The sequence below is a fragment of the Antedon mediterranea genome, chromosome 8 (assembly GCF_964355755.1).
Source record: "Antedon mediterranea chromosome 8, ecAntMedi1.1, whole genome shotgun sequence".
Lineage (NCBI taxonomy): Eukaryota > Metazoa > Echinodermata > Crinoidea > Comatulida > Antedonidae > Antedon > Antedon mediterranea.
In genome coordinates, this window is record NC_092677.1 from 680,721 (window position 1) to 706,002 (window position 25,282).

Genomic DNA, 25,282 nt, shown 5'->3' on the forward strand with positions numbered 1-25,282 from the left:
AAAAACAACAATAGGCTAAATATAAAACGGTCGGTTCGCGCGGAGAGTAATTGAATTGACGATCGAGAGAGAAAAAATGTAAACAAACTGTACTTCGTATCCCAGCATGCAATGGTACTTCCGATAAAATTATTTACGACCAGTAATCTGCGTCGCTAGTGTAAACGCTCTGGGGCCGGCCTAAAAGATTAATATTTGCAACCGGCCCAGGACCGGCCCTGGACCCAAACGTAAGTGTAAATGGGGTCTAACAGTACCAACACTCACAATAAGAAATTTGCGATTCAAATGGCGATCAAAAGTGGTTAAATACCTATTTACAGCATTGTATAGCATTACAATACTATTTATGTTTATTCTCCAAGGGGCCATAAATTTACCTACCTGTGTTAAACCATGGAGGTATATAGGTCCATGGTTAAACCAAATAATTTGGAATGTTCCATTCACCACAAATCAATACATTTGTATAAACGTATATTAAATCTATCAAAATAGTATTTTTTTTAAAGAAAAGGGAAGAAGAGACTAACAGTGACGTGTCTTTAGAAGATAAGAGGAAGGTTTATCATTCTATGATACGACACGAAGGTATTACTGTACATTTAATTACTGACGACAGCATCAATAATGCAAATACATTCTCTGCATTATCGACATTATAGCATAAGAGTCTGAACAATATTATAAAATCTTACCTCAAACTACCAGTGAGTACCGCACGACAACGCACTTCTCTTGAACATCATTTCTAGCCATAGCCATTCTACAATACATAACGACGAAACAAGATTAGCTTAGAAATTTTCATTTAGAAATAGTGTCCAATAAGTAATATACTTGCACTCAAGCTAACAATGTATAATGTAAAAGTGTAATTTTAATAAACACACTGTAAAAAAGCTACTTGAAACGCTTACCTGTGCTTCAGAACCCATATACCACATCCTTCGCTAAACAAACCGTAAGCAAACGACGAGACAAATAAAACACAAGGGTCTATTGTCACCTGTATGCAAATGATGTACATACCGTAATACGAACTGACACGAATAAAAGAAACAATACACCAATTATGAATAAATGAAACTAAATAGTTCATAATAATTTATCATTTATGTATATTATTTAATTATCTGGTATGCCAACATACTTTCTCATAATCAAACTGTATTAACTTTTCCCATAGATATTTTTAAAGAGGGTACTATACAACAAGATATATATGCTATACCATACACCGGATAATAGAAGAAAATGATAAAAGTTGAGAATCTTTGAGACTTTTAATGTGTTTTTGATACACAGAGAAGGAAATTAGTTGAAATAGTTCAACAGAAGGGCAACGAAAAACTATGACTATAAATTGTTTTTAAAAGAAGAAAAATAACAGTGTGTAAAGGGGAAAGAAAAAATACAAACTTTATGTCGTGAAATTAAAAACACAGTACTTCTATTTAGTAATTTGCTATTGTATTATTTGTGTTTAACAACTTGAGCTTCACACATAATAGACAAAAGAGCACCAGGGTTTCCTGATTGTAGCTACAAAATACAATCAGTTCCTTGTTGGTTTTATGATTATATATAGTTTGATATTGTTGTGTTTACAGTACAGTGAGTGTTACACAATACACTGCAAACAATGTTATACTTCCTTGTAGGGATGAACTAAACATTTCGGAGGACCAGATAAATTGATCGAACAATATTCATTTTATTTCCCCCTTGGTATAAGCATGGACCTATACATTTATTTTAGATGTACTGTACATGGTATAAGGAAGTTTTATTTGTTATCGCATGATTAATTCAGCATATAGATGCAGGCCTATGATAAATTCAGTTCGAAAATACACAATCATATACAAACAACGAATAATACTGCAAAACAACACAATGATATACAATATAATCCGTTTATTATAAAAAATAACTGTATTTTAACCCAATAACCGCGTACACAATATCGCACATTTACGTGAATTTTGAATTAGTAAAAAATTAATACTCCAATAACTATGTGTGTAGACGAGGTAATGTTTACTGCAGTATATCTCACTGTTGTATGAATAATGTGATACTGTAACTTTGAATGTGTTTTTAACTTTCAATATTTATTTAATTATGTACACAGTAACGTGATGTTCTTGACAATGGTATTCAGTCAGTCATTCTACACAGTTGACACTGAATGCAATTTGTATACCTTTTTAAAGAATCTACTGATTAGTAAAAACTATATATTATATTTACTCTGTTAGACCATCTATGAACTGATGCATATCCTTCTATTCATTAATCGATGATTGTACCATGGAAATAGCCGCGTTTCAGTATTACAGTAGACCTACTATTATTACATGATGGTAAAATTTCACTTGTTATCAATGATAGTTATGCAAAATAAGTAGTATTTATTAAAATATTCCCATATACTTGGCTGAAAGCAGTTTGCAGAAGAAATCGTTATATTATCATTACTTATTCAAATATAATAGTTTATTTCAATACTTATAAAACCATAAGTTAAACAAGGCCAACAGCCATTAAGTCGCGTGCTACAATGCATAGTGATATCGGACCGACATTCAGACCGACAGACAGACCGACAGACAGACAGACCGACAGACCGACAGACAGACCGACCGACCGACATAGTGAACTATACTGACCGAAATTACTGAACATGTTTAAAAATGTTGAAATGTTTAAAAACATTTATATTTTTTTAATTTACACGTGCGTAGCCTGTCACTTTTGACGTGCTCGTATAACGTAATTTCGAGTTGAAAAGTAAGTCAAGAAAACAGAAATCGGGCAAAAAGAGTGCGCAATAACATTTAACGCGCAGTGCGCGCGCAAAAATATGCGCACTCATGGCAATTTTGTAAACGCTTAAAATTGCCTGAAACGTACTCTTATTTCATCGAAAATAAATTTTGAAAATTTTAAGCACGCGTACGCATGCGTTACATGCGCTACGCACGTAATTGTATTGCCATATGATGATTTATGCCCTGAAATTTATGAGTACTAAATTTTATTTAATTGTGATTCATGGTTGTGAAGATATGATTACAAACGTGATTTCGTTAAATCGTGCGTAGACCGCGTAATTTTTTATTGCGCACCGTGAAAACATAACCACATTGATTCCTGGCCATAAGGAATATACTGTGAAAAATTGACCTAGCTAGATAAAACTGATATTAAGATAAGGTCAGAAAGCGATAAAACGCATAGTGATACCGGACCGACAGACCGACAGACCAACCGACCGACAAAGTGAACTATAGAGTCGCGTCCACGCGACTAAAAATATAAGGAGTACTATTTTTAATTTTTTTTTCAGTTTATAAGCTCTGATTGGTATTACTAGTTAAGATTAATTTATTTAACAGAATATAAAAATAATTGATCCAACTTATACATAGATTATTTTTATCTTTATTTTGTTTAAACAATCTGATGGTTGTCCGGTTTTTCTTCTTGATATGTTAAAGTTTCTATTTTCTCTATGTCGTTTGTATGTGTTTTTATATTGTAAGATGTTGCCCAATTGCTTTTTATTTATTTTTTATTGGTATCTTTTCTTTGTCTCATAACCAGCAACAAATTGTTTATTTTATACCAGTTGTTGAAAACATAATAAAGATTACTTGAATTTGGACTTGAACTTGTACCCGAACTTGGTAAGGTAGACCAACAGTATCGTTTCACTAAAAACAATCAAAATGAAATGATTGAAATATATGATGTAGGAGTACGTTTCCGTATATAGATTAAAATCAGTGTTCATTGGAAGCAATACATACACTGTAGTATAACAGAATTTTGAAATCCAAAATTACTGAACAAATGACAATGCTGTGGGTATCAGTGACAGGGTCTCAATGGAGTAGTAATCATTTGAGAGTTTTGTCGCTCCATTAGACATCGTGGTCTATTGCAATAACTCTAAAATTTGCAATCGAGTGACCAGCTGAATTAAAATGTTCGGCTACAGGTTGATCAAGGTTTAATGTTTGATAGCTGATCTGTGTTGTGTCATTCTTATACAGAGACTGTTTTTTGTTTCCTCGACGTACTGTTTACCACAAATATTAAAAATGCGGCCAGTTTGGTTACTCTTAAAATATCCAGTAGACTCGACAAATAAACAAGTTTGCAAGATTTGCCGCAAAGGTGACTGCCCAAATGCTGTCCTTTGTGAGAGTCAATTTGTTTAACTCTTAAATTTAGATCTACCTATAATATCAAAAACGTTGAGAGGTCTACGGAATGTAATAATGGGTGGTTCCGGAAAAACAGTCCCGAGACGTTCTGTGGACTAGTAGAATGGGGCATATGTTTCTAAAAAATAGCCCGTAATGGAGGCAACCTAGTGTTATACATAATGTATATGTTGTCCGAAATCTTTGCTAATTTTTCTGGATGTTTTACTTTATCGTTTTGATTTACCTTTTTGCTTATTTTATTTTGTTTCTCAATTGAGATCCAGCAACTGATACCCACAGCATTTTTACTATTTTTAGTTATTTGCCTTAGGAATTATATATACATATAAATAATATAAACACTGTCTAATTATTGAAACAGTGCTCATATTTGGAACATGATCTCATAACCACGTCGAGCATAGCTCCTCGGCAAAAGTTCCGTATTTTGTAAGTTGTATGAAAAAATGTCTCTGGCGGGATTAGAATCATATATACATTCTTTTTCACTTACATACACAAATGCTGATGAGAAAAACCAAAACTACAACAATCACTACACTAATTGTCCATATTGGTGTAGTCTCTGTAATAAAAAAATAATTATCACTGATTATCAACGAATCCACTTAGCCCAACCCCTGTCCGGTCTACGCTGTCCAAAATCCTAAGTATGGGTGTAAAATACATTCAAGAGGTCCAGATAGTTTGAAGCATATTGGCGATATTATCTCTATGATTATTTATTAGGAAACATGCAATTAGAAAAAAAGTTATTTCAAGAACAATTTAGTGTTTGGAGGTTGTGGGTATAGCTCCCTGATGCAAGTTACTTCGTTTATTATAATCATCATTGTAATAATTGTGATAAGTTATAATGAATTTTGGAATCAGATGCACTGATGCATGTTTGGTTGAAAATTAAAAGCTGCAATGATTGTTGTTCTTGTTTTAACTTCTGTTGGAGTGTTGGTACTACTACTGTGACTTCACCCTGGCCAGTACGGCTATCAAGTATGTAAGAATGTAGATGTTGGCAACAACTTGGCAACAAGCTTGCAAATGCAAAGTTTGAAAATGTAGTGATACAATATAAAACAAGGCCAACAGCCATTAAGTCGCGTGCTACAATGCATAGTGATACCGGACCGACAGAATAACCGACAGACCGACAGACAGACGGACCGACCGACATAGTGAACTATACTGACCGAAATTACTGAACATGTTTAAAAATGTTGAAATGTTTAAAAACATTTATTTTTTTAAAATTTACACGTGCGTAGCCTGTCACTTTCGACGTGCTCGTATAACATAATTTCGAGTTGAAAAGTAAGTCAAGAAAACAGAAATCGGGCAAAAAGAGTGCGCAATAACATTTAACGCGCAGTGCGCGCGCAAAAATATGCGCACTCATGGCAATTTTGTAAACGCTTAAAATTGCCTGAAATGTACTCTTATTTCATCGAAAATAAATTTTGAAAATGTTAAGCGCGCGTACGCATGCGCTACATGCGCTATGCACGTAATTGTATTGCCATATGATGATTTATGCCCTGAAATTTATGAGTACCAAATTTTATTTAATTGTGATTCATGGTTGTGAAGATATGATTACAAACGTGATTTCGTTAAATCGTGCGTAGACCGCGTAATTTTTTATTGCGCACCGTGAAAACATAACCACATCGATTCCTGGCCATAAGGAATATTCTGTGAAAAATTGACTTAGCTAGATTAAACTGATATCAAGATAAGGTCATAAAGCGATAAAACGCATAGTGATACCGGACCGACAGACAGACAGACAGACAGACCGACAGACAGACCGACAGACAGACAGACAGACCGACCGACCGACATAGTGAACTATAGAGTCGCTTCCACGCGATTAAAAATAAATAAATAAAAATAAATAAATGTTGAATTGAAATTATCTACCTTCTGGGCACAACGTTTTTGAGAAAGTTACAAAAACTGGATGATTTTATAACTAACTTCCAAGAAATTCCCTATTATATTTATCTACATAAGCAGTTCTTAAGTTCAAAGCTAAAGTCATGTCTAGGTACTTGCATGTTTGAACCATCAGGGCCATGGTCACCAGTAGACCTATGGTTGGTATGTTTTCAATCTGATGACCACTTTTTTGTCAGAAGCTTGAAGGAAATAAAGATACAGCTCATTCACAAGCTCCATGAGCAGCATTAACTCCCACATCTCATCTTCTATAGTCTGTACAAATTTCATTTGAGGTACCCCCTAAGATGGAACATTATACACTGGTTTGATGAGTGCACAGGGTCGTGGTATAACAACTCAGAGAAAGGCAAAATAATTCCCAGTGATGACTCTTGACCAAGATGAGTAGGAGGTGGACAGAGATGATTTATTTCGACCCGGTGAGCTGTATGTCTTTTGGACATGCATTATTGGGAATATAGTGTTGAGGCCAGTGGAATTAAGATTTGGTTGAAGCTGAACTTGTATTTCCTACAAAAGCGACACAAATATCTTAAATGGAAAAAATCTCTACAGGACGTCACAGAAGCCCATATACTAACTCTGCTTTCTATCTCTGGCATCCTTTCTAGAAAAAAAATGATTGAAATGATGAGAAAGAGATTACAAGTGACGTATCGTTTTGTTGGAAAGACACTTATCATTATGAACTTGAATAAAGAGCTGAGTCAACGAAATTAAAATGCTGTCAATAAAAGTTAAACTATATCCCTTTTATGTCTGAGCCACAGGGACAACGAAATCTGTTGTGGCACATACAAAGTACACAGGCTTTTATGACCACCTGAACTACGCCCGGTTACTTCTGATTTATCTTTCAACAATGCAGACCACAGCACATTCCAGATATTGGACAGAGTTTATAAGAGGAAATTATGTGTGACAAAGGGACTTGCTGGATCTGTCACGGAATTGAACAAGAAGATCGTAAAGGTCATTGGGTGTGGTGTCATTGGAGTAACACAATTACACAAATTAATGATTTCATCAGAGCTGACAAATCTAGTTGATGTGTTTGAAAGTCAACAATTAAAGAGAGATGACACAAGGAAAGGCATCCCGAATAATAAGGAATGGAATGTTGCATTTGTAGGTGTTACTTGACTATGAGATCCATTCAATTCAGTAATGATTGTAATGAACTTTATATTCTTGCAAAGAAATAATGAATGAAAAGGTAATAAAGGATATAATAAAGCATGATGACATTGTACAGAAAATGTTTGAGGCATTGAAGAATTGGCTAACTGTTTATATGGGATCCAATGAAAAGGAAGACATTCAAATACATGACGGTGAAAACAGGTGACAAACTTATAAAAGTGAAAGAGGACTCCTATTTTAGCGATTCTTTGTCACATACGTAGTCCGACCGGACATATGTGTAAGAGTTTAGCGTTATTCATGTGCACTTTTTACTTTTAACTTTTTACTTCTTCTGGTATATGACAAAGATATCATCAGAAGCATACTGTAATTCCTAAAGAGCAATACATTTCAATAGATGAAACAATACAACTAGGACTTAACATCAGATCAGTACACAATTAATATTATTATAAATGGTTAGATGGTAGTAAACTCAATATATAAAACATATGAAATGAGGTATTGCAGTGCTTTTGCTTTGTTTCTAAACAAGTTGTTGAGATCGCAGATCGGTTCTGTTGTAGTACGATGGATACAATTAGTTCTGGAAGTCAGTTGTCATTCAACTGAAGAAGTTTATGAAATGTTTTGATATGAAGAAATATACTGTACTGTAGGCTTCCTGATAGTCACACTATGTCACATACTTTTTAAAAATAAATTTAATCCATTAAAAAAAATGGCAGCCATTTTGAAATTCAAATTTGCTGTTGTTGTTGTCATAGGCCTCATTTTATGTGATTTCAATCAATGTTATTTAAGGTACACACGTTTTAATAAGAAATGTAACATTTCTTTTTTAAATTGGTCCATTTTGAAGTTTAAAATGGCAGATTACTACTTTTGAATGTTTATATAGCAGAAAACCCATAAGCCTTAATTTTAACTTAAAATATTATTCATAATGGGGTGTTAATTTGTCCTATATGTTACATTTATTGGACATTTTGCATATTGACGGCCAAATCTTGGATTTTACACCCTTATGCTTTTTTTAGAAAAATGGTAACATATTTTACACTCTAAAGGGTTAGGGCCTACATTAATATACTAAATATAAATTTACTTTCTAATGGTTAAATCACAGTAGGAGCAAGACGGCCTTAATTTCATATACATGTATTTTTCTGCGTTTTACCGGGAGTTTTCCATAAATGTAAGACCAAATCATAATTTTGTTTAGTTTTTTATTTCCATATAGTAGGCCTACCCTATCCCTATTTACAGATATTCCGAACTTTTTTTGCTTTTTTCTGCAAATTAACGTTTTGCTCAATATTTATAGAAGACGTTTCATTTTTTTTCTAACTTTTGTTATTAATTTGCATTCGATCGTATTGCTGTTTGCTAGCGGACTAGAGTACTATTTTCGGTGTCATTCAGCAAAATTCGCTTAACAAAACATACTATCAACGACCCTTGATTACTGGGCAACCCTATTAAAATAGTCCTGCGACTGCCCCTGATACAGACAATTCAAAATATATAGTGATTATTAAGCATACAATTTTTTTTCACTACCGGTATTAAAAGAAAGTTTTTGTCAATCGGTATACTGTTAGCTTAAAACAAATGATAAAATTATCAAAATAAAACTTATTTTATGCCTATACTATTACTATAAATATTATATTTTCAAATGACAAAACTGAGTTATATATATTTTGTCCATATGCAATTAAATCATTAAAATAAATTGCTACTATGCACAAAATGTAGGCCATAATCAGTTTTGACCTCACACTAGTCTGGTCTCTTATGGTGTGGACATTCCTTAACAATGGAGAGAATCATGCTGGTGTAGAATTTTCCATGTAAAAATATTGCCTGGAAACTAGTGTGTGGAGACACACTAATTGTTAGATCTAACATAAATGGTTAAATTCCATTAAGCATGGGGGTTTAAAACGTGCCTCAATCACGTCTTAATTGGTCACAATACAATAATTAACAATCAGGTATTCTGTAATCACGTGACTGATTCACTGCACTATTTAGAGTCCATAGTTATGGAGGTGTCCACTATTTAAAATTAACACTCAAATAGCGTACATTTCTACGGTAAACTCATGAATATCAGCGCTTTACATAATTGTCATAACATTGGATGAAATAAAAATGATATAAAAACTATATTATAGGTCCTTTTGCCATCCTGCGTAAGCAAAATACATTCCAATTTGGCAAAAGGATATTTGTGTCAACAAATTGGATCCCTAATCGTTAGCGACTCGCTGGCATGAACCTACAATGTAAATCATCATTAGTAGATACCATTTAGATCATGCTAACAATGAAATGATTCACAGTTCAACCCAGCAGATGATTAATCTAAAATATTTCCTATGGATGTTGTGGCAAATCAAAATCTTACCATGTATTTTAATTTTAGCTGAATACGTTGTTGATCCAATGATGTTAGTAACTGTCACATTAACAGTGCCAGATTCCGATACTTTCAGTGTAAATGTTGATCCATTGTTGACAGCATCTTCATTTCCAGGAAGATCAGTAGACCACAGATAATTGACGTCAGGAGGATTAGTTGATACAGTTACAGATGTTATTGTATAAGTCTCACCAGGAGAAACAATAAGATCATTTAATTTAAATTCAGGCGTATCTAAAATAGAAAATAAAAGTTGTTGATTATTTATATATAATTAATTTGTACCTAAATGTAGGTAAATTATTGTTGGAAAAGTATAAAACCTTATTATTTTGTCCGGCCATGATTACATCCCGGAACGTTACTTAAACTATTTTTGTGTAAAACCCAAATGCAAACATTAATGAATCCAATTACATGAATATTATTCCAAAAACATAAAATTATCATTGTATACTTACATTGTACCTCTAGGTTTCTAGAATCACTTTTCTGTTTGTTACCAGCACCATTATCCGCCTCGCACTCATAACTTCCATCATCAGTACGACTTACTGATGGAATTGTAAACAAACACGAACCATTGTGTGGTACGTCATCATCTTTTATAAAGTTGAACATAGCTTCTGTACTAGAATCCACAACACATGTCATGAAAACTCCATCTCCTTCAGTTACAGGTGTCGTAAAGTTAATTACAGGTTTATCTAAATCTATAACATTTAAGAATAATCTATATTATTGTTGTCGTCGTTGTCGTCGTAACAATTTTAGAAATTAGTAGCACAAGCAATGTTGTTTAATATTTTATCAACATAATAAAATAACTTCATACAATTTTGAATAAATCCAGATGATTTTGAGTGCATTCACTTTGTAAAACCAGGCACTCACACCAGTTAATTTAGTTAATTCTTAATCTTAGTTTTATCTTTAAAAATCTCTCTCTTTTTATAATATTTTTAGTGGTAATGTTACAGTATACTCATACACATGACGTAAAAACAAAATGATTTACTTACAGTGAACAGTTAGTGTGCATATATCATCATCAGCTGATGGAATGTCTCCAACTAAAGTGACATCACATTGGTATGTGCCACTGTCACTTCTGAGAGTGTTGGTAATTACAAGAGTGATGTCATTTTCAACACTAAATTTGTCACTGTATCCAGGTTCTATTACACCAAATCCATTCTGATAAATTGCTATTGTATCCGTTACACCATTGGTAACATTACTCCATCTAACAGTAGGAACAGCTCCACTGCTAGCTGGTACAATGTTACATGTTATTCTTGCTTCAGATCCTTCAGCTGCATCTACGTCATCAACTGTCACTGTTACTGCAACACATATTATGTCTAACCAAACTATATTAAAAACCATGAATAACGTCATACTTTGCATCATATTTAAGACAGAAAAATTATATTTCAATTATTATATCTACTCTCAAATTGTTAGGTACTGTATTGCCAAAACTAACTTGAATTAAAGACTAATATAGGTACAGTAAACCTTACCTGTGATACCAATGATGATATAGAAAATATCTTTTAATGTCATATTTGACTTTAATGTTGTCGACCCTGTAACAGATAAATTTAAGTCAATTGGCATCTATTACAATAAATGATTATTTATAATAAACTGAAGGGGACCAGGTTTATATTTCTGTTTTGTCGAGCACTTTTTCAGAGTGTATAAAGCACTTTTTGAAGATTGATCTTTGTTATGATTCTTTCTGAATGGTTGATTCGTCCATATCAATGCATCAATTATATTCAATTAATATTGATTAAAGGGCCCACAGTAGAAATAAGTTGTTATTCTGTGTTTTTATCCTTGAATACGTTGATCTTCAGAAAATAAATAAAATAAAAATACATTAGCCTATACAAATCAGGGATTTCTAAACTCCCTGCTGATATAATTATACCAATATAGGAAGTTTCGTATCCGCCCCTAAAATAATAAAAATTGTTTCAACAACAATACTTCATCCAACATATACTCACGGTTTGTTTACAACATCCTGCAAACATAGACCTTAAATATTGTTAAGTTTTTATTTATAACTATTTTGAATCATTAATAATTGAGCACCCTCTCAGAAATCTATCGCCAGCTTGCTTGTGCTTACGGGGCGCCGTTCAGGACATTGCTAATTTTGGATCCCTGAATATAAATAATGACCTCGGATACCATATAATATGAAATACTTGCTATTCGTAAAAATAAAAATAATATGTTTGTCAGTATTTTTTTAAAGACTAAATAAGATAAGGAATATAACATTTTAAAGTAGCATGTTTATTGTTCGTGGCGGGGTATAAAACAGAACAAACAGACTGCGCATATACTTTCTACATGGTACGTTTTGTTTTCAGTTGATTCGCAGCGTTCTATAGAGGGCCGTGGTTATTAAAGACATGGAGTTCATCTACGTTTCCATCCATTTATCAATCCATAATTGTATTATGTCAACAAAATTAGTAATGTCCCGAACGGCGCCCCGTATAGACGATAAAGTGCGGACGAACTTCTGTTGTCAAATATTGACACATAAAATAGAGGGCACTGTTACTTTTTTTAAGCATGCACAAAATAAAATGTGCATGTATTTCCTAAAGTCCGACATGAACTGAACTGAACCTGATTGTATCTCTTTTATATCAGAGGCATAGTCTCAATGAGATGTGCAACAAACATACAGTAAATAAAAATGTAAAATTAGACATAAAAACAAATAATAAAATATTTTCAAAGCATGCTTGGTCATAACAAACAACTGAAAAGTTGAGATCTTCAAATATAAGACTTTGTAAAAAACAAAATATTAAAGAAAACTGGAGAGAAAAACTAGGAAATATACAAAATTAAGTTAGAGAAGGAATTCTATTAAAATATATCATTTCATGTGTTCAATGCCATGGTTAGAAATATTTTTACAATGTTTGGCGAAAATATGACTTGCTAATTCATATTATCATGGGTTATAGAATTGGCGTAATTTTTAATTCATTATGGATTTCAAGATCATCGAGGAATAAGTGGTATTTAACATATAGAGAGCCAGTAGCAAACAATTCACAAAATATGGATAGATTATTGTTGTTCAGTTCTTCTTGATTTTCATGAGTGTTGGTGGTCTTACGTACTTAAGTCGTTTGCGTTCAAATACGAAATAATAATAACAGTTTCTTGTTCATTACAATTACACAATAAACATATACCTGCATTTTTAGGTGACCATGCTTATTTTTGAAGTTGTGCAGGTAACATTTCACGACGTTTACAATTGCGCAACGTGACTTACGCGCGATGTTATGAATTTCGCTTATTTAACATAGGTCGAAAACGAAATAACATTTTAAATCGAAACTTAGCAAAAGTGTGATTTATATCATGCTCTAACTTTCTGATGAAAAAATCTGTTCCAAAGAAAGTTTTCAGAATAAATAAATTTTATTAACAATGTGAATTATGTTTTCCAGCCCTTTCTAGTTATTTTACCAAATTTTAAACCATTTCGACTTAAAATCACGTAAAATTCGCTTTTGATGACGAATTTCAAAAATTCGGATCATGCATCAATATGACTAAGCATTTCACGTCTTCGTATGGCCACTCAAATATGAAATATAGGATATTTGTCCCTTTCGTCATAGCTCATCACATTTAAATAGAGCGCATCTCCACTATTCCATTTAAACTCCCCTCCACCCACCGATGATGATATTTTCTACGTCAATCAATTACCTTTCGCATTAATTTAGCGGAAACTAAACAATAACTAAAAATCATTTCACAACACATTCACAAATATAATTACAGCGTCCTCTCTATTCGATGTCACTTTAGACAAAAATTCTACATTCTGCAAACCTTTCAATGCAATTCCGACAAATTATATGTATGGAATTTTCTTTATCTATTTTCTTCTCTTCTTCTAGTGTTGTAAGCTATTATTATTTATAAAGTATTGAACGTATTAAACGTATTAAAACAAATACTTGAGCAATTGGTATTTGCCTCTGATATAACAGTAGCATGCATTTTAGATTAAAATAAGGTATTTCCTTGATAGGGATGGACTCATAATCGATAAGAACGTATTTTTATAATAAACGAACGAAAACAATTCTGTGTGGTCGAAAAGTATGGTTCATCGCCATATATCGATAGGGCCTAATTTAGATTTGTATTACGGCAATGAAAAAGCTATGAGTTGGGACAGGAGTTGAGCCTGGTTTACGACATATACTAATTACTAGACGGATCACAAAAAAATAAGGTATGTTAGATACATTACTAGTGAATATCTTCCAGAGCGAGTACACCAAACTCGTCCCACGTCAATATACTTGTCAATTTAATACTCCATTAATCACCTGAACATAACCCTAAACCTCGGTTCATACTTATAACCTTTCCAGTACAGTTTTGGAAATGTATAATAATATCTCAAACTCCAGTATCCCCATTTTCAAAATATTTAGTTTGAAATCTTACACTATTATGGTCATGTTGACAAGCTCCTTAGAATAATATGGATGCGTGAAATAGCAAAATTAACAAACAGTCAGTGGTGAAACGTGGGCCATTTACACCCCATTTTGGCCTCTATATTTTACAAAAGGGTAATAGTTACAAGGTAAAAGGAATTGTGTAGCTTTTCGTGTGATTAAATCTTGTAGGACCCGACGGGAATTTTTGGGCTACTGTCTCTGGGGCCACTTACAGGATAAATACAACCTGTATTATTATTGTTGAAATATGGTTAGAAATATGTATTTTAATTCAAAATGATTTGTATTAAGTTATCTAAACATCATAAACTTTACATTTTTCCATTTAACAAAGGTACATGAGTAATATAATTTTGTGATGATGCTATCAAGGCAGGATATTTATTTGCATATCTTTCTTTTAAGCTGTAAGTATAATTGAATAGGTTCCATTTTATTTCGTACTACTAGCCTACTCAATGTATTATCTGGTAGTTTAAAACATAATTCTAATCAACAATGCTATAAGAACGACACAAAGATTCCATCACCATTTCATGCTTTATGCTTTTATAACCAAACTGAGTCAATTAATTCAGCTAAATGTTTAATTATCACCTAAAACTACGTAGATCTTTATAATTCTGTACATAGTAAATTTTATTGGAATTTTATATCGTCTTTATTTATCAGTAAATTAAAAACCAAACCCACACATCATATTCCTTTTGGGAGGGTGAATATGTATATTAATTAAGTAAATTCTCTTTTATTTGATTTTATCTTGATATTTTTCATATTAATTAAATAAGTTTTCAGTTTATTATAATAGTCAAATACTACCTTACTTAATGTTTATTATAGGCCTATAAAAAATTGTATTTTGTATCCGTTCTGTATTTGCATGTTATCCCTCCTAATATTATTGTTATTATATTGGTAAATTAATGTTGCTGTTGGTTTAGGTTTTGAAATAAAACAAATACATAAATAAAAACATTTTCTTGTGGACCATATCACATTCTTAAAGTAAAAAAAACATTAATAGTTGAACCATTACATTTTTGTTTAACACAATTCAGCCTTACGAAAATGTTCCGCAGTAACAGTGACTGTTGATGACGTAGATGTAGCTGAAGGATCTGAAGCAAGAATAACATGTAACATTGTACCAGCTAGCAGTGGAGCTGATCCTACTGTTAGATGGAGTAATGTTACCAATGGTGTAACGGATACAATAGCAACTTATCAGGGTGGATTTGGTGTAATAGAACCTGGATACAGTGACAGATTTAGTGTTGAAAATGACATCACTCTTGTAATTGATAACACTCTCAGAAGTGACAGTGGCACATATGAATGTAGTGTCACTTTAGTTGGAGATATTCCTGCAGATGATAATGATATATGCACCCTGACTGTTCACTGTAAGTAAATCGTTTTATTAGTACATGTGTATGCATACTGTAACATAACTAAATTACAAACTGGGGTGGTTTGAAAAGTAAAAGGATACTCTCTTAATGTAAACGAGTGATATTTCCACTCCAAATTTAGAGTGAAATGATGTTCACTCTTGAATGAGTGTTAATCCACTCCAATTTGAGCGACTGCCATAATTATTAAGCATAAAACGTACCACTCCTTCAACGAGTGTGCATGTATTCCCGCTCGAACTGTAAACACCCACCACTTGACTCCGGGAGTGAAAACTTTTGATCGAGTCAGCCAATCAAATGCAAGCATTTCATAACTTTTCATCGTCTTCGCCCGCGCCCAGGCCGGCCGATTGACTGTTTCTCTCTCTTTCTCCCGCCGCCGCATTCCAACGAGATGGAGGAATTTTTACACCAGATATTTGGTGAACAAGATCAACATTTAATCAGGATATTTAATGGTAAATTTACATTTAAAATGTAGCTTTTGTTACCGTGTATTGTAGAAATGATTATATTGTTTTGTAATATGTTTTATTTGCGTGTGAATCCTGGTGTGCTAACGCCTAGCCTACTACTACTAGCTAGCCTAGCTAGGCCTAGTAGGAAGGGTGCTGGCAACGCGTACCCAAACCAACTCGTCCCCACCATATGCTAACTCGTATCTAGCCTATAGGCGGACCCATACCCAAATTGTTTTGGCATGGGTACGGTACGACGAGTTGACCTGTCTTTATTGTTTTCACTTTATTCAACCACTCTTTATTAATTATTATAGACCCGGCTAGGCTACACACATGATATTTACAAATTTCACTTATTATTAAAATAAAACGGTTTTTTTTGTGGCCGTAACGAACAATGCGCATAGGCCTAGGCCGGATGGCCCTCTGCTGCGGCCTTATTATTTACTAGGCCCAGGCCCTCCTAGGAGCCTGTTGTAGACCTAGCCTATTCTAGTAGGCCTAGGCCTAGGCCTATGCCTAGCTAGGCCTAGGCTAGGTAGCTAGGATACTAGGCCTATATTCTGAGAAATTTATGAGTAAAATTGTACTAATTTACTCATTCAACTTTACTTTGATTCTGTGAATCATTTCTCATAGGATATAAAATAAATATTTAACAAAATAAATTTCAGAAAATTTTAGGTTGATTAGCCTAGGCCCCTACAGTAGTAATATTTTCAATGTTTCAGATTAACTTGGAATTTGAACTGATGTATTCAGGATGCGGATTCAAAATGTTAATCAAATGGAAGCCATATTACCATCCCAAGTTTGTGCAGATGCATAAATCAAAACTCAGTAAGTTTATAAAGAGTGTTAATTCTTACCTGTTTTATTTAATAACTTATTTACACTAATAGGAAGATGTTTTTCCCAACTCTGACGTAATGTGTACCGAATATTCAATACATTTGAAAACAATTGCGAAAAAATATGCAAGTTCTTGGGTGGAAATCCACAGCCTCCAGATCATCAGGCCTCTAGACCACCGAGCTTGCGCTGATGGCTGGGGTTGAATTCGAGCCCAAGTAAGCAGCAGGAACTGTACCAACGATGATAATTGTTGTTAATTGCGTAACAACAAAGTTTTTGCGTCAGGGAATACACTCTTCCCTGTTTATACATCGATATAAAACATTACATTGTAAAGTGTATTGATTGATTAAAACAAGCACGAATGTGCAATACTCGGGGTACAGCGAAAGAAGCTGTATACAGACGTATACAGTTAGAAAGTTAAAGAAAAATAGGTTTCGCCAGGGCTCGAACCGGGACCTTCTGCGTGTTAAGCAGACTTGACAACCACTACACTACGAAACCTCTTACATTGAAATTGTGGGTTACAGAAAGTTTTTTAATCCATTTAAATTACAAATAAATGGTAATAAGCACAAAGCAAAATAAACATGTGTAAAAGTGATAATTACCGATTACACAAAATAAGTATTTTAAAAAATAATAATAAGATATACTGTGTATAATTATCATATTGCGTATACAGTACTTTTCACCATAAAGTTTAAAAAAAAAGGTTTAGCCCGGGCTCGAACCAGGTACCTTCTGCGTATTGAGCAAACGTGATAACCACTACGCCAAGAAGCCGCATATAACCATATAACTACATAACTCTGTGGTGTGTGTCACACATTGTGGATTCTTAATTAAACAAATTAATTAACAAAAAATTAAAAATCCGGCTCTATAGCTTTGAGGACATGTCCCTGTAGTATGTTCATGCCAAATCCCAGCTCAATACTACAACTAATAAGGGAGGAGTAGTACTTTAAAAATCGCACTTTTTACTCAATAGTGTCCAGATGGTGGAGGAGAAAATGAGTAAGTACTAGACTCGGGTACCCCGAGTAAAAATATACAATAACCTTAGTAAATTTTAAATAAAAAGATGGTTTACAAAATGCTAAAAACAGAAACAAGCAATTACTGTAACTTTAAGTGCATTTACTGTTTTTGCAGATGATCTGGATGTGTTCAGAACAATTACCATCAATATCAAGAGGTGGGAAAAGCAAAGTCTACGATGCTTTTCATTACATTTTACAACACAAGCCAGTGAGTACTTGTTAAACGTTTTTATAATTCCATCATTAAATTGCAATAGATCTATACAAAATTTGTGTTTCATTCTTTGTAAAATACTCTTAGTATATGCAAATATTATATCTCAAAATTGAAACACAGTATGTGATTATACATTAAATGAGCCCCAATAAAATTTCATCTTCTCCTTTACTTCTCACAAGATTACTGTTGTATAAAATACCCTTTTCACAGCAGCATAATTTTGTATCTGGAGATCAAACCTGGTTAAAAACGATTTATTTTCTGCATACGTGGAAATGTGGAAGTTAAATAAGAAAAGAAGGAAGGCAACTGGGAAATGCCTTTAGCTCACACATTTTGTAAACTTGTAATGTGCAGTATACCAAATTGAAATTTAAACCATCTGATCAAAAACAAGCGTGCATTGTTGATCAGTATATTGACAAGGTGATTAAAGATACAAAATTGTAGTGTTTATTATGTGATAAATAATAGACTAAAGTACGGAGGATTTGTGATAAATTTATATTTTTCAGCTTTTTATACTGTATTTTTATATTTTTCAGGCTGGGACAGATGTTGACAGCTTTGCATCAGGAAAAGACCAGACTTATGCACAGCCATTTATCCTTGCATTGGGTGATGTTAAAGAACCTACAGAGTTTTTTTTATTATTGTTGATGCATTCCTGGTAGTAGCGCAATTTTTAAAATTCATTATAATTATATTTAATGTCCATTTGCCAGTCCGCTTGTGACCTTTTTCAATTTCTTTGAAGGTCTCTTATACGAAATTACAACAAACATCAAACCAACTGTTAGGGAGTTATATTCCCATCTTATTCGCGATGATGAGTAACTGTGATGAAATGTTTTTGATGAATTAAATTACCTCTTAATTATGCATTATGTATAGAGAAGAGATTTGCTTTTCAAAATAAACAAATTAATATAGCTCAATGTCGGTTTCATTTATTTGGTTGTGCACAATTGTGTTTTAAATGCATGTTTTTAAGGCTACTACCAAGTTTGGGATCTCAGAAGCAGCCTTGCAGACAGAAGATACAAGTAGAACAAGAATATGCTAAAAATACCACTCCTAAAAAAGAGTGGTTTCCTTTCACTCTTTTATGAGTTGATTATTTTCACTCTTTTTGAAAGAGTGGGTCACTTTCACTCTTTTATGAGTGTATTATTTCCACTCTTGTTTAAAGAGTGATGAAAATGTTCACTCTTTTTAGAGTTGGTTTCACTCACTTTAGAGTGATTTGGTGACCACTCTTTTTTTCACTCCAAAACGAGTTGTCCCTCAGTTAACTCTTTGAAAGAGTGGAAGTTCACTCTAGTTTGAGTGGTTTCTCACTCTTTTACATTAAGAGAGACAACACGTTTATACTCCACTGAAATTCATCTGGATTCTTTCCTACCCCTGGAAAACGAAGAAGACGAAGAAGAAAAAGCAGACGACGACGACAACAACAATAATATAGATTATTTCTTAAATGTTATAGATTTAGATAAACCTGTAATTATCTTTACGACACTTGTAACTGAAGGAGATAAAGTCGTCATGACCTGTGTTGTGGATTCTAGTCCAGAAGCTATGTGCAACTTTATAAAAGATGATGACGTACTACCACACATTGGTTCGTGTACATTTACAATTCCATCAGTAAGTCGTACTGATGATGGACGTTATGAGTGCGAGGCGGATAATGGTGTTGGTAACAAACAGAAAAGTGACAATAGAAACCTAGATGTACTATGTACGTATACAATGATAATTTCATGTTTTTGGAATAATATTCATTTAGTTGGAGATTCATTAATGTTTGCATTTGGGATGTTCCGGGATGTAATCATGGCCGGACAAAATATAGGTTTTATACTTTTCCAACAATAATTTACCTACATTTAGGTATAAAAAATTAAGTATATAAAATCAACAACTTTTTTTTTTTTTCTATTTTAGATAAGCCTGAGGTTAATTTAAATGATCAGATTGTTTCTCCTGGTGAGACTTTTACAATAACATCTACTGTAACAGCTAATCCTTCTGATGTCACTTATCTATGGACTACTGATCTTCCTGGAAATGAAGATGTAGTCAAGAATGGACCAACATTTACATTGAAAGTATCGGAATTAGAAGTTGATGGCACTGTTTATTTGGTTAATGTGACAATTATGAACATCATTGGAACAACAACGGATTCAGCTAAACTTACAATATCTGGTAAGAATTTAAGTGAAATTAAAACTTTGAGGAATATGTTCGATTTATTATCTACTGGATATAACTCTGAACTGTAATTATGATTTTGTACTATAACTCTCTAAGTTGTGATACCATACTATTTTATAGAATACATATCTATAATATAATCTTAATTAATTTCCTGAAACGTAATTTTTTTACAATAGTAATAAAGCATGATATGAGTAATGAAATCTGATTGATGGACTTGTTATTGCAGGTACATAATAGTGATTAACTTGTGATTTTTCTAAAACATAATTATAAATAAATTGTTAAGCATGTGATTGTCACGATTTGTTGCCCACATTTGGGTTGAAAACATAATAGTACTATTATAGAATCATTATCCGTCGATCTAATGATTGTGCTAATTTATACCGTACTGTAATAACTATACAAAAGCAGTTATTCAGGAATCTGAAAAGTTTTAATTAATTAATTAATGATTAATGACATTGATCAAGATTATCTTTTAATTATCTAATATTTAATTATTTATTTTTCACTACTTTTATAATGAGTTCATTATTTAATATTGAATAATACATTATGTCCATATTAATTCATGTCTTAAAATACAGAATAACAATTTATTTTTCTATGATTTATTGCCATGAAAAAAAACCCCCAAAACTATTAAAAAGAATAATTAGGTTTTTAAGGAATACAAAAATCACAATACCGGTAAGCATTGTTAAATCAATTGCCACTGATTCTCTGAGTATGTCTTCTTCACTTATCCGTTTAGATAATGTACATTTGCTTGTTTTGGCTGTATTTTTCAGTTACAAGCAGCATTAGATCAACGGTTTCAACAAATACCACAATACTAATTACAGGTAAGCTTCGTTAATTATTTCAATTGAATTCATGTATGATACCAACCTTTCTTGTTAAAATCAAAACCCGAAGGAATTTATTTCCTTATTATTAAATTAGTATTCAAATCATTTAAAATGTCAAACTTTTTTAGTCTGAAGGACCCTGTTCCCGATATGTTCTAGTACTCTAGGCGTTGATTACAGTTCTGATGATGAGAAATGTATTCTCGAAACATGTCACGATTACGAGTTTTATTTTAATTAGGCCTATATAACATACTTACATGAGTTTTATCATACAAATGGCAATGTGCTTACAACGACCAATTTCACAATATTGTACCAGATTTCGATAAACTGTAGGCCTACTTTGAAATTAATTTAAATATAACAAATGTTCTATACTATTTTTTTTTGTATTTTACTACTACATTTGATATTGAATTAACAAATGACCGAATTGATATATGCTAAAATAAATTAGTGAGATGTATGTATCACTTTTAGAGTCATGCAACAGTATTGGTCTGACCATTGGAATACTCTTTTTTGGCATCTTTATTGGTATCGTAGGATTGTATATTGGACAAATTATTCACAAAAAGATAAGGAAGGTTTGTTAATTGTTATGAAAACTTTACTTTAGTATTTTTATAATGCTACAAAACATGCAAACTTGTGACAATAATCGAAGACTCTCATGTGATACAAAGTAATATAATGGTAATGATTTCTAGTCAAATCTTTTGAAATAATTTACATGATGACATGATGGTTATTGTTGGTTTTCGATGAACACAATTTCTTTTCGAGGGAAAACGTATTCTATGATTTGCATCATTTTCCTTTAAAATATATTGAAATAAATAGAAAAATGAAAGGCATAGAGGATGACTACAGTAATAACATAGTCCCCTAATTATTTCCATTTAGAAGTCGATGTCAAAGAAACAAAACGCAGACAAAAGGAAAGAAGATGTAAGTATTGATCTGTGAAATACAATCTAAAGATGACAGACAAAACGATTCAAATAACATGATATATCACACTCATTGTTTAAAGAATAAACTAAATTAAAATGAGTGATTTAGTCTAATTTGACTCCCGACTAAACGTACTGTTAAACTCTCTGGACCAAATAATTGTATTATTAAAAGATTTAATTGGTAGAACCATTGGAAAGAAAATTATTTTTTCTCATTAACGGCAAAATGGAAAATTCAAACTTAAATAGACCGGGTCTAATTTGATTCCGATTAAATGTAAGTCTACGTTTACAATTCCAATTTATTGTATTAAGAGTTTAGTACAATTCCTTTATTTGCCACAAGAAAAAATGGTTTCTGATTTAAGTTAACAATTATTTTCTTATTTACAGACTTACATGGATTATGTAGTAGACCCTAGCCAGCAAAATCAAACCTATCAAGATTTACAATGCAGGCCTAACGAACAAGAATCGGCTTATGTTAATGTTAAGGCTGGAAATAAGAAAAAGAAAGCGAAAATATGAACAATCGAATACATAAAATGTAAGCTTTATTAACGCTTAAACAAGAATATTTATTGTACATCTATATAAGCATTGTTATGTTTTCTTTGATGTGATCGAGTGGAATCATTGCATTCCGCCAAAATACATACAAGCAATTTATTATGGACACACACACACACGTTAATGCAATAGATTCTAATAATTAATAATCTTATTAATAGAAATTACATTATTTAATTAATAGTAGTTAACTACAATTGGTGTTTAATTAATTTGTTTGTAATTATTATAGCACACTAATGGTCCTAACGGTCATTGTGTTTATCATCATCTTTTATTGTAACATTACTTAAAGTGTACCGTACGAATTGTGTCATATTACGTCATGGTTATAATTACTGCTTTGCCAATTAACGGTCATTGTGTTTATCATCATCTTTTACTGTAACATTACTTAAAGTGTACCGTACGAATTGTGTCATATTACGTCATGGTTATAATTACTGCTTTGCCAATTAACGGTCATTGTGTTTATCATCATCTTTTATTGTAACATTACTTAAAGTGTACCGTACGAATTGTGTCATATTACGTCATGGTTATAATTACTGCTTTGCCAATTAACGGTCATTGTGTTTATCATCATCTTTTATTGTAACATTACTTAAAGTGTACCGTACGAATTGTGTCATATTACGTCATGGTTATAATTACTGCTTTGCCAATTAGTTTAGGTTTAGTTAGGGTATACATTTTGATTTACTTAAAGTTAAGTGAAATTTTAATTTAGTTCAATCTAATGCTGCTTGTGTAAATTCATACACATATGTATACAACATTTGGTTGTTATTATTACAGTAATGATTAATTGTAATTATTTAAATGGTACTAAAGCTGTGATGACGTTATTTGCAACTTGTTCTAAAAATGATAGGATTCTTTTATATCGAAATAGCCTTATTAGTTAATGATATACTTTAAACTCTTAATTGAGTTATATTCTGAATTAAAATATCGGTAATATTAATTGTCTTGTTTCGTACTTTTACAATTCACTTTCTTCTTTTTTTTCTTTGTGTAAATTCTACAAAGGATCATTCATGCAGTAGGTTAAATATATTTATCTTAAGTAAGATAAATATATTTTGGTAAGCTAAAAGCCTCTATTATACCAATATTGTTATTTACATAGAAAAGTGCACGAACATAGACATATAAGCGGAAACATTGTACGGTGTATTATTGCACCATAGCGGAAATAACAACATTTGACTAAGTATCGACTTAGGTATTACTAGACGGTATACTAAGGACGATAATGAGACTTTTACTTCCTTGTAATCTAAATATTCTGTTTATGTGAAATGAACCATTGCTTCATTTAAATGCTCATACTTAGTTTTTAGTTAACATAAACCAGTATACTAGAAGTATTATGTGTAGGCCTATTTGTAATGGACCCTGACGTCACGCGGGAACTCATGTATATATTGCAATATGCCATAAAAAGCAGACGAGTGGGTTATGGGTCGAGGAAACAGTTAATAATAATATAAATAATATTTATAATAAATAAATAATTATATATAAATCCAAAGGCAAGTTACTGAAAATAATGACAATGCTGTTGGTATCAGTGGTTGGATCTCAATGAGATACAAAATAAAAAAAAGCTAAAAGCTAAATAAAAACGATAAAGTAAAACAGGCAGACAAATTAGAAGAGCTTTCGGGAAACACTAGCCCTTCATCAGTGCAAATATATATATATATATATATATATAAATCAAACTTATTTAAATTTAACTTATTTGATCTTGATTTTTTTATATATATATATATATATATATATATATATATATATATATATATATATATATATATATATATATATATAAATAAATGTAATCTGGTATTACATATAAGCCTAGCATAACAAAAGATCAGGCCTACTGTATTTGTTTACGTACCTAGGACTCTGACTCGAGTTTGACTCATTAACTGGGACGAGACTAATTGTCACGCATTACCAAGATTAACGATTGGTTTGCCGTTTAAATTGACAACGATGTGACGGGTAGTAACACCTTCTGTGCTCATAAACTGTTCTAAAAAGCCACAAAATAGAAGGATAGAAAGTTAAAAAGGCCATATACATGGTTGCAGTCGCGTGCTCAAGTTAGTGTTTACCAACCGACCGACATAGTGGGGTGTAGAGACTAAAACAGAAATGGAAAATATGCGAACAGTAGAAGCGGTTTAATAACCTTATGATCAAACAATGAAGATCTACGTTCAACCATTAAAAAAAATGATATCATTAATTAAAATGACCATATCCTGTATTATACATTAATATAATAAATGATTATTTACCTCTACCATCAATGTTAGTACTGCATGTCACTTT

At 32.3% G+C, this 25,282-nt stretch overlaps 2 protein-coding genes and 1 long non-coding RNA gene across 4 annotated transcripts; 2 read left to right on the forward strand and 1 right to left on the reverse strand.

Moving 5' to 3' along the window:
* Positions 1-1,516: 1,516 nt before the first annotated feature.
* On the reverse strand, positions 1,517-11,875 carry LOC140056660 (myelin-associated glycoprotein-like). The gene is made up of 7 exons (XM_072102111.1): positions 11,802-11,875; positions 11,307-11,372; positions 10,803-11,153; positions 10,242-10,493; positions 9,766-10,014; positions 4,735-4,806; positions 1,517-3,722 (listed from the first exon to the last, which is right to left on the reverse strand). Exons 2-7 carry the CDS (start codon positions 11,347-11,349, stop codon positions 3,574-3,576), a joined length of 1,116 nt encoding a protein of 371 aa, XP_071958212.1. The 5' UTR covers positions 11,350-11,372; positions 11,802-11,875; the 3' UTR covers positions 1,517-3,573.
* A 2,028-nt stretch (positions 11,876-13,903) lies between these two features.
* On the forward strand, positions 13,904-23,886 carry LOC140056579 (roundabout homolog 2-like). Of its 2 annotated transcripts, none has more exons than XM_072102003.1 (9): positions 13,904-14,080; positions 14,650-14,722; positions 15,377-15,721; positions 19,808-20,062; positions 20,269-20,532; positions 21,342-21,395; positions 21,885-21,991; positions 22,311-22,355; positions 22,757-23,886. In XM_072102003.1, the coding sequence occupies exons 2-9, from the start codon at positions 14,674-14,676 to the stop codon at positions 22,889-22,891; spliced, it is 1,254 nt and encodes a 417-aa protein (XP_071958104.1). In that variant the 5' UTR covers positions 13,904-14,080; positions 14,650-14,673; the 3' UTR covers positions 22,892-23,886. The 2 variants fall into 2 exon arrangements, with proteins under 2 accessions (XP_071958104.1, XP_071958105.1); XM_072102004.1 differs by having other exon boundaries at positions 22,311-22,340; positions 22,906-23,886.
* Positions 16,032-18,996, forward strand: LOC140056580 (uncharacterized). Its single transcript, XR_011846779.1, has 4 exons — positions 16,032-16,191; positions 16,926-17,034; positions 18,211-18,306; positions 18,864-18,996. It is a non-coding gene; the product is annotated as an uncharacterized lncRNA (long non-coding RNA).
* Positions 23,887-25,282: the final 1,396 nt, after the last annotated feature.